Below are 16,492 nucleotides of genomic sequence, written 5' to 3'. Positions count from 1 at the left end.
GTCTTCTTAAATTTGTTAAGGCTTGTTTTGTGGCCTAACTTATAATCTATACCGGAGAACATTCCATGTGCACTTGAGAAGAATGTCTATTCTGTGGCTTTTGGGTGGAATATTTGGCTTGGACAAGTCTTCTAAATGTATTTGTGTTTTAAAAATTACATTAATTACTAACGTTGTCAAAGGAGTACGAGTACTTAGTTTAAAGTCAAATATATCTATGATTTATGATAAGAAGAAGAAAACTGGATTGAATTGAATTTGAAATTGAATTTCCACTTCAATTCCTGTTCCCCACAGGTAAACAGTTTAAATGTTTTAGCTGTTTTTTGGTATTTACCACCATATTTCTAAAGATTGTTTCCCCATTTTTAAATTTTATTTTATTTTTTTGGCCACGCTGCACGGCATGCAGGATCTTAGTTCCCTGACCAGGGCTCAAACCCACGCCCCCTGCAGTGGAAGCGTGGAGTCTTAACCACTGGACCACCAGGGAAGTCCCTGTTTCCCTATTTTTTACTACCTGTTGACTTCTTATTATGGAAGGTAAGGATTTAGTGCTTTTATTCTCCCCCTCCCATGTTTTAAAAAGCACTCCCCTCTCCATAGCTAACGCATTTAGCAGTTCAGTATTTAGCATCTCTGTCACAGCCCTTTCATCATCCCAGGCTACCTAAGTAGTAGGTATATAATAGGTAGTGTAGTTAGGATGACTCACTGCTCACATTTGAATGATGGCCCATATTAGGAACACGTTCCCTTTATTTTACAAGGAAGCAGCCATTGTGTGTATGAAGATGTGTTTCCAGTATTGGGGGAGAGGCCCTTGGTTCTGTCTCATGTCCTTAAACTCCCGAGGCGCCTGGCCTCTCTCCCCCCACAACCCCCGCCGGCCCTGTCCTTGTCTTACGAGCACAGTTTCCTGAGGAAACAGATACATTCCAGCCAGATGCAGTCTCACGTGCAGGAAGACACTTTCACAATATACACAGACTTCAGAAATATTGCCAGTTCTGTTCCGAGGCCACCACATAAAGCAAACCCCACAGTAAAGTGAACATCACAATAAGGCAGATGACGAACTGTTGAGTGTGGTGATGCGTAGAGCCAGGTGAGAGGGAGCCGCGCAAGGGGTCCACGGCTCCCTCCCAGGGACTTCCACAGATCAGCCCTGTCACTGAGTACCTGTTCTCTGCCCCATCCAGGGCTGGGGACACTGCAGCGACCAGCTCAGCCCAGATCCTGCCTTCGTGGGGCTCATAGTCCAGTTGAGGGGATAGACTTGTCACCACACACTGATGGCCCAGAGTGGTCAGAGCTAGGGTGGGGGGCTTCCCTGGTGGCGCAGTGGTTGACCGGACGCGGGTTCGTGCTCCGGTCCGGGAGGATCCCACATGCTGTGGAGTGGCTGCGCCCGTGAGCCATGGCCGCTGAGCCTGCGCGTCCGGAGCCTGTGCTCCGCAACGGGAGAGGCCGCAACAGTGAGAGGCCCGCGTACCGCAAAAAAAAAAAAAAGCAAAAAAAAAAAAGCTACGGCGGGGTTGCCCAGGAGTCTGGGGCTCAGGGAGGAGAGGATATCTGAGTTGGGATACTCTGTGGTATGGAGGATGGATCAAAGGGAGTGAGACTGGAGATACAGAGACCAGTGAGGAGGCTGAAAACTGTTCTATGTAGCCGTAGGGCATAGAGCTCAGCCCACTGGGTAGGACATATTTCCAGGAATAAAACTCTGCACAGGAGTCAGGAAGAGGATGCTAACATTTAACATTTATTAAATTGAGCAATTTCTCTTTTAGTCTTGCATTGCCATTCTCCCAGTCCTGCCAGTTGGGTATCCCCAGTTGACTGATGGGGAAACTGAGGTACAGCTTGCATATCCAGGAAGTGACAGGGCCAAGATTTGAGTCCAGGTCTGTATGACTCCACAGGCCTTGCTGCCGTTTGTTAAGCCTGGCCCTGAGTGCAAAGTTTTTGCGTGAACTCATTTAGTCTTTTCAGCAGTACTATCCTGTAGGAGGGAGGGTCCTTATTTTGAAGATGAATGAAGGCTTAGAGAAGAACACTCCCTTGCCCGCAGCCAAATGGCCCAACTTGGACTCAGTGTCTGCTCCTCAAGTGCACAGGCAGAAGTGAAGGTAGCAGACCCACGCACCTACGGTCAATTAATCGAAGACAAAGGAGGCAAGAGCGTACAATGGAGAGCAAAACAGTCTCTTCAACAAGTGGTGCTGGGAAAACTGGACAGCCACACGTAGAACAGTCAGATTAGAACATTTCCTCACACCATGTACAAAAATAAATTCAGAATGGTTTAAAGACCTAAATGTAACACCTGAAACCGTAAAACTCCTAGAAGAAACACTCTTTGACATAAATCGTAACAACATTTTATTGGACCAGTCTCCTAAGGCAAAAGAAATAAAAGCAAAAGCAGGACTTCCCTGGTGGCGCAGTGGTTAAGAATCCACCTGCCAATGCAGGGGACATGGGTTCAATCCCTGGCCCAGGAAGAGCCCACAAGCTGTGGAGCAACTAAGCCCGTGTGCCACAACTACTGAGCCTGTGCTCTAGAGCCCATGAGCCACAACTGCTGAGCCTGCATGCCACAACTACTGAAGCCTGCACTCCTAGAGCCCGTGCTCTGCAACAAGAGAGGCCACCGCAATGAGAAGCCCACGCACCGCAACGAAGGGTAGCCCCCGCTCGCCACAACTAGAGAAAGCCCACGCACGGCAATGAAGAACCAACGCAGCCAAAAATAAATAAATAAATAAATTTTTAAAAAATAAAATAAAGGCAAAAGTAAATAAATGGGGTCTAATTAAACTTAAAAGCTTTTGCTCAGCAAAAGAAAACACTGACAAAACCAAAAGACAACCTATGGAATGGGAGAAGGTATTTGCAAACAATGCAACCGACAAGGGGTTAATATCCAAAATATATAAATGGCTCATACAACTCAATATTTTTTTTAAAAAACCCAATCCAATCAAACAATAGGCAGAAGGCTTGAATAGACGTTTTTCCAAAGAAGGCATACAAATGGTTAACAGGCACATGAAAAGATGCTCAGCATCAGTAATTATTAGAGAAATGCAAATCAAAACCACAATGAGGTACCACCTCGCACCTGTCAGAATGGCTATCATTTTTTTATATATAAATTTATTTTATTTATTTATTTTTGGCTGCATTGGTCTTTCGTTGCTGTGCACGGGCTTTCTCTAGTTGCTGCGAGCAAGGGCTGCTCTTTGTTGCAGTGCACGTGCTTCTCATTGCTGTGGCTTCTCTTGTTGCAAAGCACGAGCTCTAGGTGCGCGGGCTTCCGTAGTTGTAGCACACGGGCTCAGGAGTTGTGGCTCTTGGGCTCTAGAGCGCAGGCTCAGTAGTTGTGCCGCACAGGCTTAGTTGCTCCACAGCATGTGAGATCTTCACAGACCAGGGATCGAACCCATGTCCCCTGCATTGGCAGGCGGGTTCTTAACCACTGCGCCACCAGGGAAGTCCCCAGAATGGCTATCATTAAAAAATCTATAAACAACAAGTATTGGAGATGATGTGGAGAAAAGGGAACCCTTTTACACTGTTGTGGGAATAAAATAGTATGAAAGTTTCTTAAAAAATTAAAAATAGAGCTATAAATGATCCAGCAATTCTACTCCTAGGCACATATCTGGAAAAAACGAAAACACTAATTTGGAAAGATACATGCACTCCAGGGTTCATAGCAGCACTATTTACAATAGCCAAGACAAGGGGAAGCAACCCAAGTGCCCATCAACAGACGGTTGTGATTCTTCTGGGAAGAAGAGGGACCTCAGTCCTTGTCTTCTTTGAAGAAGGAATTCAGCAAAGAGACCAAGATTATGAAACAGATAAAGCATTTAATACAAGCAAAGTACGTGTGGAAGAACACACGGGCGAACTTGGAGTGAGTTGCGTGCCAATAGGAAGGATTTAAGTTGCTTAAGTATCGGGGCAGTCTTCCGGGTTGCCTCTGGCCAATCATCTCGCCTGTGTCCATATTTGGTCTGACTCAGGGTCCTTCCCGGTGTGCATGCGCATCTCTCAGTGAAGGTAGATTCCAGTGTGAAGGTTTCTGGGAGGTTGGCAGGACAAATCCTGAGCTGGTGCCTCCTCCCTCCCTTTTTCCCTCCCCTAGACTGAGGACCTTCTCTGTGCATGTGTCAGGCCGGGAAATCCCCTTCACCACAAGCATGAGAAGAATGTAGTCGCTTTGGCGGTTACCCAGGCAAGGCCCACTACTCATGATGGTATCTTATCTCGAAGTATCAGCAGGAGATGCTTGGAACTGTTCAGCCTGGGGCCTCATCTATCTCCTACCTCAGCTGGATTAAAAAGATGTGAGATATATATGTATGTGTGTGTATGTATGTATAATGGAATATTACCTGGCCATAAAAAATAATGAAGTAGTGCCGTTTGCAGCTCCATGGATGAGCCTAGAGAATATTATCCTTACTGAAATAAGTCAGAAGGATAAATACAATATGATATCACCTATGTGCAGAATCTAAAAAATAATACAAATGAATGTATATGCAAAGCAGAAACAGACACACAGATATAGAAAACAAACTGTGGTTACCAAAGGGGAGAGGGAAGTGGGAAGGGACAAATTAGGGGTATGGAATTAACAGATACAAACTATACATAAAATAGGTAAGCAACAAGGATGTACTGTATAGCACAGGGAATTATACACATTATCATGTAATAAACTATAATGGAGTATAATCGATCACTATGCTGTTCACCTGAAACTAACACAAAATTGTACATCAACATACTTCCAAAAAAAGTAGAAGTGAAGGTAGCAGTATGCCACGTGGTATGATGTTAGAAGTTTCAGCAGGGTGGCTCAGGGCAGATAAACAGGTTAGGTGAGTCCTGCCTTTTCCTTGGCTAAAGCAACCTGTTAAATTCCCTCCCCCTTGGGAGGAGCAGCATTCTCGACTCCTCAGAGATAGAGTAAACATCAAACTTAAGATGTAAACTTCGAAACAGACGACGTTTTGACAAAATGTCGGTGCTTATCGTGACTAAATACAGTAAATTTGAGGAAACCTGAAGGAAAGATGAGCCGTTCATCCACTCATGAAACATTCCCCGAGTGCCTTCTCGATGCCAGGTGCCGGGCTGGGCATTTCTGGGAACCTGCCCTTAAGGAGCTACAGGCTAGCCTCCAGGCAATGATGAAAGAGTTCCCTTGAAGCAGGGAGAGCCCAGAGGCCTCAGGATATTAAAAACAGTGAAACCAGCCTTTTTGGTGAGCTGGGCGAAACATATTTCTATATCCATTTTAGAAGCAAGGAGTTCTGCCTCCATATTCTTTTTTTTAAATTCAACCTAGAATAAACAGCATCATGATGAGGGAAGCCCAGGGAGCTTTGGGAACCTAGAGGACATGTCTGATGCAGCCTAGGTATCAGAGAGGGCTTCCTAGAGGAAGGGACACTCCAGGTGAGACCTAAAAGATGAATTGGGGCACAGTGGGAAAAGAGGAGTGGGGGAATGGTATCCCAGGCAGAGGTGGATTTAGGTGTGAGATGGAAGGGAGAGCAGAACGGGCCTGGGCCCAGCCCTTGCAGAGCGCATGATCCAGTGGGGGAGACAGATCTGTCACCAGTGACACCCAAGATTGATCAGAGTTGGGATGTCAGAGCCCAGGGAGCTGAGGATGCCCAGAGTGGTCGTCTGACCTAGTCCTGAAGAAGGAAATCCCTGAGACGCACCTTGAAGAACAACTAGGAGTTAGCAGGCATTTAGTAGAGGAAATCAACAAAGTCAAAAGATGGTTCTTTGAAAAGATTAATACTACTTACGGGGAAAAACACAAATTTCCATTAAAAGGGATGAAAACTGACACATTAATTCGTCCTAATTCTAGGATGACAAGAGGCTATTATGATCAATTTCAGCCAAAAAATTTGGCAATGTAGAGGAAATGGACAATTTCCTTGAAAAACACAATTAACAATATTGACACAAGAAAAAATAGAGAATCTGAATAGCCCTATATCTGTTAGAGACATTGAATCTATAATTTAAAACCTTCCCATAAAGAAAACCACAAGCTCAGACGGCTTCACTGGTAAATTCTTCCAAACATTTAAGAAAGAAATAATGTCATTACCCAAATTCTTCTAAATTAATAGAGGAAGTGGAACACTTCCTTATTCATTTTATGAGACCAGTAGAATACTGATACAACAACCTAACAAAGTCATTACAAGAAAGGAAAATTTTAGGCCAAGATCTCTTCTGAACGTGGATTAAGATATCCTAAACAAAAATATTAGCGAATAGAATCCAACATGACATAAGAAAGATAATAAATTATGACCTAGTGGGATTTATTCCAAGACTACAAGGTTGGTCTAGCATTTGAAAAGCAATCAGATATGTGTGGGTCTAGTTTTGGACAGTCTGTTCTTTCCCAGTCTTCTATTTGTCCATCCTCGTACCAATACGATCTTAATTACTTTAGCTTTGCAGTTAGTCTTGAAATCTGATAGTGTAAATCTTCAAACTTTGTTCTTGTTTAAATTTTTCTATTCTTAGGACCTCTGCATTTCCTGTGAATTTTAGGATCAACTTGTTCCCAACAACAGAAAAACTCGTTAAGATGTTTATTGCGATTGTCTGGGTGATGCAATGCCCTGTGATTCAGCAGTTTCACTCCTGGGAAACCTTTCTACTCTAGGCTCCCTAAATGTCCCTCAGTGGGGTATGGATGAATGAACTGGTCCATCTATACAGTAGATGAACTGAACCACATGGCAACACAGTGGCTCTCACAGACATATTGCTGAACAAAAGAAGTCAGACCAGAAAGAGAACGAATGATCTATCACGAAGAAGACAGAACAGGATTTAAAGAGAACATATCATCTATCATAAGAGGTCAGAATAGTGACATTAGGGGTACTGACTGGAAGAGGGCTTGAAAGTGGGAGCCATTTGGAGTGTGGGAATGTTCTAGATCTTGATCTAGGTGATGCCTACATATTAAAAAATTATCCAGCTCTACAATTAACATTTGTGTACTTTGTATACGTTATATTTCACTAAAAAGGAAAAAAAAGAATGGATTTAGGGAGGTCACTGGAAAGAAAGTCATTTACATAACTCAATTGTATTTCTATATACCAGCCCCAACCAAATTGAAAATGAAATTTAAAATACCATGACAGGGAATTCCCTGGCGGTCCAGTGGTTAGGACTCTGCACTTTGCAGGAGGCACGGGTTCAATCCCTGGTGGGGGAACTAAGATCCTGCAAGCCGGTGGCACAGCCAAAAAATATATATATACCATGAAGAGTAACGGCAAAAAATATCATTACCTAGTAATAAGTAAAACCAAAGAGGTGTAAGACTTGCAGAGAAAATGAGAGGCTAAGTGGAGAGAGATACCACATTCGTGGATTGGAAGACTCAATGTTGGGAAGATGTCACTGTCCTGAAAATGATCTGTAGACTGGGGAATTCCAAACAAAACTTAGGACAGTGGCTTTCAACCTTTTGACTATGTTCCAGTCACACACACGTATTCGTACAGTCACATAAAAAACAAGACCAAAAGTTTTGTGAAACGGTACTTTCCCTGAGTGCTTAAGATTGGCTTTGATGTTTTATTTTGTTGTTGTTGTTGTATCTGTGAGCTTGGCTTGTCGTTGTTGTTTTTATAAATTTATTTATTTACTTATTTATTTTTGGCTGCGTTGGGTCTTTGTTGCTGCGTGCGGGCTTTCTCTAGTTGTGGCGAGCAGGGGCTACTCTTTGTTGCAGTGCGCGGGCTTCTCATTGCGGTGGCTTCTCTTGTTGTGGAGCACGGGCTCTAGACATGGGAGCTTCAGTAGTTGTGGCTCACGGGCTCAGTAGTTGTGGCGCAAGGGCTTAGTTGCTCCGCGGCATGTGGGATCTTCCTGGATCAGGGCTCGAGCCCTGCATTGGCAGGTGGATCCTTAACCACTGAGCCACCAGGGAAGTCCCTGTTGTTTTTTTTAATTCCACATATAAGTGAGATCATATGGTAATTGTCTTTCTCTGACTTACTTCACTTAGTGTAATGCCCTCAAAGTCCATCGAATATTTTCTGTTAGGTTGCAGGAAGGGGGACCCCTTCCAGGGCCTGAGAGTGGGCTCTCGTCTAACATTTGGAAATGAATTCTCTGAGGAGACACACATGCTGACAAAGCAAAAGGCTTTATTGGGAAGGGGCGCCTGGGCGGAGAGCAGCAGGGTAAGGGAACCGCGGAGAACCGCTCCGCCACATGGCTTGCAGTCTCAGGTTATATGGTGATGGGGTTAGTTTCCGGGTTGTCTCTGGCTAATCACTCTGACTCAGGGTCCTTCCTGGTGGCCCGCTTCTCTCAGCCAAGATGGATTTCAGTGAGGAGGATTCTGGGAGGTTGGCGGGACATATTGTGTCCTCCCTCTTCCTTTTGACCTCTCCTGGGCTAGTTGTAGAAGACATACTGTGGGCTGGCATGTCCTCCCTCCTTTCAGCCCCTCCTGAATTCTCCCAGTTAGTTTTCGGTGGCAGCACCTCATTCTTTTTCTTTTTTTTTGCGGTACGCGGGCCTCTCACTGCTGTGGGCTCTCCCGTTGCGGAGCACAGGCTCCGGACCCGCAGGCTCAGCGGCCATGGCTCACGGGCCCAGCTGCTCCGCGGCATGTGGGATCTTCCCAGATCGGGGCACGAACCCGCGTCCCCCGCATCGGCAGGCGGACTCTCAACCACTGTGCCACCAGGGAAGCCGGACACCTCATTCTTTATCAGAACCTCCTGTTGAGAGACAACTCATGCAAGTGGTTATCATCGTGCCTGGCCGGGGCTGGCGGCTTCAGTCAGCGGTTCCCTAACAATTATATTCTTGATTATATTTTTAACGCTGGTTTGTGCCACCACATTGATCTCATTAGATAGGGACTCACGGGACAGGATCTGCAGTTTGAGAACTGTCATGCGAGGGAAGATCACGTCATCCTAGAAAATCACCGTCCAGCTGAGAGCAAACCGACGTGTGCTCTGTGGGGTAAGGGTAGAGAAGCTGTCTGACCTTGATCCTGAGGACGCCTCGAGGCGTCCAGGTGCTTCCTCCAGGCGGCCCCGCCCTAACACAGCCCATCACAGGGGCTCCTTTCTAGCTTAGTCACACCCCACTGAACAGTGTTTCCACGACTGTCACCGTGTATGTGCCATTTATTTTCATTTTTCTGACTTCGCTGATGCACAGAGGACAAGGGGCCGTATTATAGCCCCCGAACAGCCTGTATGTTAAATCCTGGTCATGTGAAAGGACGGTCTGGCCTAGGGAGATGTGGAGGGTGGGGAGGGGAAAAGGGGCTGCTCGTTTCCTCCCTGACCATGTTGGGAGCTGAGGGAGATGGTGAAAAGAGTATAAATACAAGAATAAGAAATATACAAACCACTTGTAGGAATGGGGAGCAGAGGGTCCAGGGAAAGACAGGCTGCATGGGGAAGAAGGACTCATCTTTTATGGTGGGGCCGGGGGACCAACAGGAAATAGTTGTATAAATACAAGCAAATTTCCAATTGGAAAACTCAGAAATAGATGAGCAATGTATGCTTATTATCAGATGTCAAGGAGAGGACGCTAGGAGACAAAGAGGCCTATTAGGGCAAGATTTAGAGGTATGCTTGAGGGATCAGGACCAGGTGGCATGTGGGATCTTAGCTCCCCGACCAGGGATTGAACCCATGCCCTCAGCACTGAAAGTGCGGAGTCCTAACCACTGGACCACCAGGGAATTCTTGGCTTTTAATTTTATACTTTGAGTACTTGATTTTCATGCAGTGCGTTACTTTTGTTAGTGAAAAGAATGGTAGTTTTTTGGGGTTTTGTTGTCTTTTAACCAGCTCCTGATTACTCCATGGAGAACAGTTGCAGGGGGTGAGGCCGGGGCTGGCAGATGGGGAGGAAGCTGGCGCGGGGACCCATTGACGCAGTCAACGAGATGTACTGAGCATCATCTGTGTGCCTGGCCTGGTTCTGGACAGTGCTAGGGACACAGCCATGACTGTGACAGCCCTGGGCTCACCCTCGTGGGGCTCACAGCCCAGTGCGGAGATGGAGTGCCAATAACTGGCTGGATGACAGGATCATTCCCAGTTGTGATAGGCGCTTTGAAAGGAATACACAGACTGATGGGAGGGATAGAGGGTCCCTGAACAGGGAGGTCAAGAAGGGGACATTGGTCAGAGCTGGGACAGAGCCTGGACCAGAACAGTGGAAGGGAGTGTGGTGTTAAGAGGCAGCAGGGCTGGTGTATGGTCATCATCTCCCCTTTACAGAGGAGCCTCAAAATGAACTGTCATTACCCACACAGTAGGTGGCAGAGCCCCACGTGGGCCTCAGGATGACCTGATGCTGGGACCTCAGTGTGGGAGGGTTCTTTGCAGCCTGGACCCCAGGAACCCCACAGCACCAGGGCCTACGTAACAATTAGTAGTAATGGTGACCGCAGCACTTGGCATACTGAGAGGGCCCTGGGTACACGCCTCGGATCTTACCGCCGGCTCCAGGCAGAGCCTCTCAAACATTTTTCTACTTAAAAAAAAATTTTTTTTCATGAAAACAAAAAAATTTTTTTAAGTTTACTCCTTTAAAAAATTGAAAAGTTACATACCCTCTAGTGCATTTTCAAGTTGACAGCTAAAACTTCTGTTCATAAGTTCAAGTACCTGCAAAGGATATATTGGATTGGCCAAAAAGTTCTGTAACATCTTATGGAAGGGCTTCCCTGGTGGCTCAGTGGTTAAGAATCTGCCTGCCAGTGCAGAGGACACGGGTTTGAGCCCTGGTCCAGGAAGATCCCACATGCTGCGGAGCAACTAAACCCGTGCGCCACAACTACTGAGCCTGCGCTCTAGAGCCCGCGAGCTACAACTACTGAGCCCGCGTGCCACAACTACTGAAGCCCGTGCACCTAGAGCCCGTGCTCCGCAACAAGAGAAACCACCGCAGTGAGAAGCCTGCGCACCACAACTTAGAGTAGCCCCCGCTCGCCGCAACTAGAGACAGCCCGCGCACAGCAATGAAGACCCAACGCAGCCAAAAATTAATTACTTAAAAACAAAAAACATCTTATGGAAAAACCCAAACGAACTTTTTGGCCAGCCCAGTAATTTCTGGTGTGTTAGGAATACTGAAATTTTTAAGCACCTGGAGCATCCTTTCTTTGAAGTATCTAATGCAATCCACATACTCTTGTGATGTGGTACCTGCCGATGTCCAGTTTATAAGAAAAAAAAATGAGCAAAGCTCTTCTTTTACAGTCGGAAATTTTACATTGTTCCTTTTCGTCCTTGAACTTATATTTACAGTTCCGTTTCCCACCGAATTCTATCTAATAAATGATGTGCCCGCAATGAAGACATGTACAGAAATTCAATTTTTAATTTGTGTAATTTCCTGAGACCATGAGATTCTAAATGTTAAAATATTTTCTCCTGGATTGAATTACCTTTAAGATTATTAGTCCACAATTAATTGAAAACATTTTATATTTTGTGCATTTTCATGGATAATTATTAAACGTTCAAAGTAAAATGATACGTAGGAAATGAATCTCCAAATAAGCTAGAAAACAGGGCCTCCCCACTAATCCCATGTGTCCTTGGATGAATGTTAACTATTACAGGAGGGAGTCAGGGGTCAGCATCAATTCGGCCTTGGTTTCTAAGACTCAAATGCTGAGAATCTTCCTTCACAAAGGAACAGCTGGGCAAGCAGGTTCTTGTTCCAGCAGCGTCAGTCACCTCTGAGCTTCTTCCAAGGCGTGTGCCCAAAACCTCACCGGGAAGAGCTCACGGCTCTTATCAGCTCCATCTTCAGGGCCGGTGAAAATCTCGGATGGGAGGCACCAGACTTGCGAAGAGGGTTGGGCACCCTGTGCTCACAGTCGCCTAGCATTGATTCCTACATTTCTGCTGCCCTTTCTTTGGATCCAGGAGGTCCCTCTCCGTTGCAGCCCTGATTTTGCATTTGGGGAAGATCTGGAAAGAAAGGGGGTCTGCCTTCTTGGCAGTGGGTGGGGCGACGGTGCCAGGGGCGGTGGCTCGAGGGGCAAGCAGAAGGAGCTAAGCTTCCAGCAGTTGACCCTTTCTTTACACCTTCCTGGGAGTTTGCAGCCTGGCAGCTCCTAGTGACCTTCCAGGGGCTTGGTCCCCAGTCTCGGGACCTCCCCTCTGCGGCAGAGTTTCTCATTCCTGGCTCCTTGCCATAATTTTCTGGGAGACTTAAAAAGATGCTGTGAAGGTCACCCCAGGTGGGGTGACTGGCATTCCTGGGACCAGGCCAGGTGCAGGGGTTTATTTAAAGTGCCCCCTGGGGCTTCCCTGGTGGCGCAGTGGTTGAGAGTCCGCCTGCTGATGCAGGGGACACGGGTTCGTGCCCTGGTCCGGGAGGATCCCACATACCGCGGAGCGGCTGGGCCCCTGAGCCATAGCCGCTGAGCCTGCGCGTCCGGAGCCTGTGCTCTGCAACGGGAGAGGCCGCATCAGTGAGAGGCCCGTGTACCGCAAAAAAATAATAATAATAAATAAATAAAATAAAATAAAGTGCCCCCTGGTGATTTTGGCTGCTGTGTCCCCATTTCTCCCACCTGGACACCAAGGCGTGGAGGGGCGGGGTTGGCAGGGGGCTCCCAGTGCATGACCTGACCCCTCTCTTCCCCCGCAGTGTACCACTGGGCCGAGATGCGGACCAAGATGCGCATCATGGGCTTCCGGGGCACGGTCATCAAGCCGCTGAACGAGGAGGCGGCCGCCGAGCTGGGCGCCGAGCTGCTGGGCGAGGCCACCGTCTTCATCGTGGGCGGCGGCTGCCTGGTGCTGGAGTACTGGCGCCACCAGGCGCACCAGCGTCACAAGGAAGAGGAGCAGAGCGCCGCCTGGGACGCGATGCGGGACGAGGTGGGCCGCGTGGCGCTGGCGCTGGAGGCCCTGCAGGCGCAGGTGCAGGCGGCGCCGCCGCCGGGCGCCCTGGAGGAGCTGCAGGCGCAGATGCAAGAGGTGCGCGCCCAGCTCTGCGCCGCAGGCCCGCCGCCCGCGCCCCAGGCAACATCCACGTCCCAGGAAGGGTCCTCATCCGAGGAAAAGGAGCCTGCCGAAGCCTGAACTTAGACGTGGCCCTGTGTGTCCTGATGTGGCCTTCTCCCTGCGTTACCCCTACCTGTGCTGGCCCAGTGGAAACCACCGGGATGTGGATGGAACTTGGATTAGGTCACCCCATACCGACCCGTGGTACCTTCCCCTGCGGCCAGCCCCCAGCAGGTGAAGCGTTCCAACACAGCCCCCTCCAACCTCCGGCTCATTTGGTACAGTCTGCAGTGCTGTCTCTCCAGCCCACTCCAAACCACAAAGACCTATGGGGTCCCAGCCAGCAGGACAACGTGCTCACTCCTCCGGCAGAAGAAAAAATGGAACCGGACTTGAGCCAGATCGATCTATCAGCCCTCCATCTACCTGATCAGTGTTAACTTTTCCCGGGGACTCTTACATCGGAATACCTCCTTCCCTTTGTCAGTTGGTACAGGCTGTCGTAAGGAAGCGCAGTGTCTTTCAGTGAGCGTCTGCCTCTCCCACCTTCTAAGGTGGGCTTTCTCTGGGCATCACTCCTCTTATGAGGGAAAAAAAAAAGGGATCTTGGCTTGCAGTTGATCCATCAAATATTACACCTTTCACCTTAACCTGATCCGTGGTACCTTCCCCTGAGACGCTCAAACGGAGTATTCCAACAGAACCCCCCTCATCCTTCAATCTGCGGCACAACCCACTGGAAGGGCTATGCAGGGTCTCCTGGTAATGCCCTACCAACCCTGCTTCTGGTGGAAAATTTGATCCTGTCTGTGGCTAGTCCGACCCGTCTTTCAGCCTCAGCCCCCTGTCAACCTGTCCTCAGAGTCCCTGGGCCTTTCCTGACGTGTCCTTTCCTACCTTCCCCACTGTTTCTTCAGTGGCCTCTCTCAGGGGACTGCCGGCCATGATCACAGCCCCCATGTTCCGTCCGATCTATAGATCTCTGTGCTATCGCCTTCCTTCCCTGCAGCTCTGGACTGGTCCAGCTGTCCCCCTCCTGCCTCCGTAACCCCCTCTATCCCACCGGGCTAGGCCACCAGTTGGTCTTACCCTTGTTATTTAGTTTCCAGGGCTGCCATAACAAGTGACCCCAAACTCGGTGGCTTAACACAACAGGAGTTTATTCTTTCACAGTTCTGGAGGCCAGAGATCTGAAATCAAGGTGTTCGCAGGGTCACGCTCCCTCCACAGGCTCTAGGGGAGGATCCTTCCTTACCTCTTCAGCTTCTCTTGGCCTCAGGCATTCCTTGGCTTGGGGCCCCCTATCTCCAGTCTCTGCTTCCATCTTCACCTGGCCTTCTTTTGCTCTCTGTCTCTTGGAAAGACTCCTGTCGTTGGATTCAGGGCTTACCCTAAATCTAGGATGATTTCACTTCGAAATCCTTAACTGAATTACATCTACAAAGACCCTTTTTCCACAGAAGCTCCCATAACTTTCCCTGGGTTAGGATGTGGACACATCTTTTGGTGGGCCACCATTCAACCCACTACACCTCCCCACCCCAGGAGTACGCTGGGACTCCTGCCAACCCCGTGGGGCATTCAGGGAACCACAAGGGTGAGAGGAACAGTCCAGGAACCACCATTCATTGCCTGGAGTCTCTTCCAGGACTCACCTCTGAAGTGGGAGGGGTCTGGGCCCCACCAGTCTGCATCCTGTCTTTCAGACTGTAGATGTTTTCCAATTAAAAGAGCCCTGGAGAGAGGAAGTCATCTGAAGGGTGTGTCAGAGAATCATGATCTGATCTCCAAAATGAGTACAAGCCTCATTAAAATTAGGAGAGAAGCTGGGAGAGTTCTGATGGGGGTGAGTGGTAGAGCATCGTCCAAGATGGGGAAACTGAGGCCCAGCGGAAGCAAAGGGACTTGCCTGAGGCCAGCAAGCCAGTGAGGTGATGAAGCAGTAAGAGCAGAGGCAGGGAGGGAGATGGAGAAGGGATGCAGGGTGCTTGAGGGTACCGGTACAGGGCAAGGAGGAAGATGAGAGGGAGGTGGATTGCTGGGAGAGGGGCAGAGATCTCTACGCAGAGGCCAAAGGCACCCGAGGGGCAGCATTGAGAGTGTCAGAACAGCCCCAGATTACACCCAAGATCTTAGCATTTAATGAATGAGGTTAGATCCATTCCACCTGGGCCCGTTTCCCAGCAGCTCTAGGTGAAGTGGGAGGGGCCAGCTTTCTCTCCCTCCCTCCCTCCCTCACCTCACTGCCCCAGCGGAGTGAAAATACTCTGGACACAAGACCTCCCCAGAGAGAAAACCAAGAAACCAGGGTTCTGAAACAGCATCTTAATTCCTTCTAGAAGAGCCCCCTCTGATGTAGAGGGAGCTGAGGGAGGTGGACCCCAGGTAGGGGTGTCTTTAAAATTGGAAGTGACTTGAGTGGGTTAAATGACGAGGGGAAGAAGGCAAGAGACAGAGCTACCACTGGATGATGGGGTGATTGATGGAGCCAGGTGAGCAGGCTTAGTGCCTGTTGCCATGGTTACCCCAGGGCAGTCCACTCTGGCACTGACACATCCCTGGAGCACGGGTTGCCACAGGCCAGGGACTGTTTTACTGCCCTCCCCACATCATGTCAATGTCAGTGACCCATCTTGTCAATAAGGTGTGGTCATCATCAAAATAGGTGGAGTTTATTGAGCTCTGGTTAGGTGCGGGGCACTGTTCTAGGTGCTTTACATAGTCCCCATAACATTTTCTTTGTTGCCTTGATGAGGAAACCGAGGCACAGTGAGGGAAAATCACCTACCCAAGGTCACACAGGCAGGGAAGAAGCAGAGGTGGGGTGTGAAGACGGGCAGTCTGAGTCAGAACCCGTAACCCCTGCGCCATCCTGACCCTGACGTAGTGCTGCGCTCACATCTCCGAGACTCAAAACTCAGCCCTGACGTGTACTTACGTGTGGCGATACCTCGTGGGATGCATCCGCTTCACCCACTGGGTGGGGGTGGGATCAGCATGTGTGGAAGTGGAAAGAGTCCCCTCTCAGAATGCACAAGGCCAGAGGATGCTTCATCGCTCTGGTTTCCTGCTAGCTAAAATTTTGTATACATTTGTGACTTGGGGAGAGGGGTTAGAATAAATTTGTAATCCAAATTGGTTGTCTTCAAGTTGATGCATTTTTTCCCCATATTTAAAAAAAAGCCCCGTTAACCTGAGAAAAAATATCCTTCGTTTATTCTTTCATTCAAGAAACTGTCACCGATGGGACTTCCCTGGTGGCGCGGTGGTTAGGACTCCACGCTCCCAATGCAGGGGGCCCGGGTTTGATCCCTGGTTGGAGAACTAGATCCCCCATGCATGCCACAGCTATAGAGCTGACGAGCCTCAACTAAGGAGCCCACCTGCTGCAACTAAGACCCGGC

General features: G+C 48.5%; 1 protein-coding gene across 2 annotated transcripts in view; it reads left to right on the top strand.

The window, feature by feature from the left end:
- OPA3 (outer mitochondrial membrane lipid metabolism regulator OPA3) overlaps positions 1 to 16,492 on the top strand; it is a 66,075-nt gene that overhangs the window by 23,465 nt on the left and 26,118 nt on the right. The window contains exon 2 of one of the 2 annotated variants that reach the window (XM_079906734.1): positions 12,730 to 16,399. The exons of the other annotated variant lie outside the window; for it this stretch is intronic. Coding sequence (XP_079762860.1) covers positions 12,730 to 13,166 — 437 coding nt within the window. The 3' untranslated portion in view covers positions 13,167 to 16,399. Of the gene's footprint in view, positions 1 to 12,729; positions 16,400 to 16,492 lie in introns of those variants that run through there. 2 annotated transcript variants of the gene reach the window in all.

This window comes from Stenella coeruleoalba, assembly GCF_951394435.1.
Source record: "Stenella coeruleoalba genome assembly, chromosome: 20".
Lineage (NCBI taxonomy): Eukaryota > Metazoa > Chordata > Mammalia > Artiodactyla > Delphinidae > Stenella > Stenella coeruleoalba.
The sequence above is the reverse complement of the archived record's forward strand: the minus strand, read 5'-3'. Positions and strand labels throughout refer to the sequence as shown.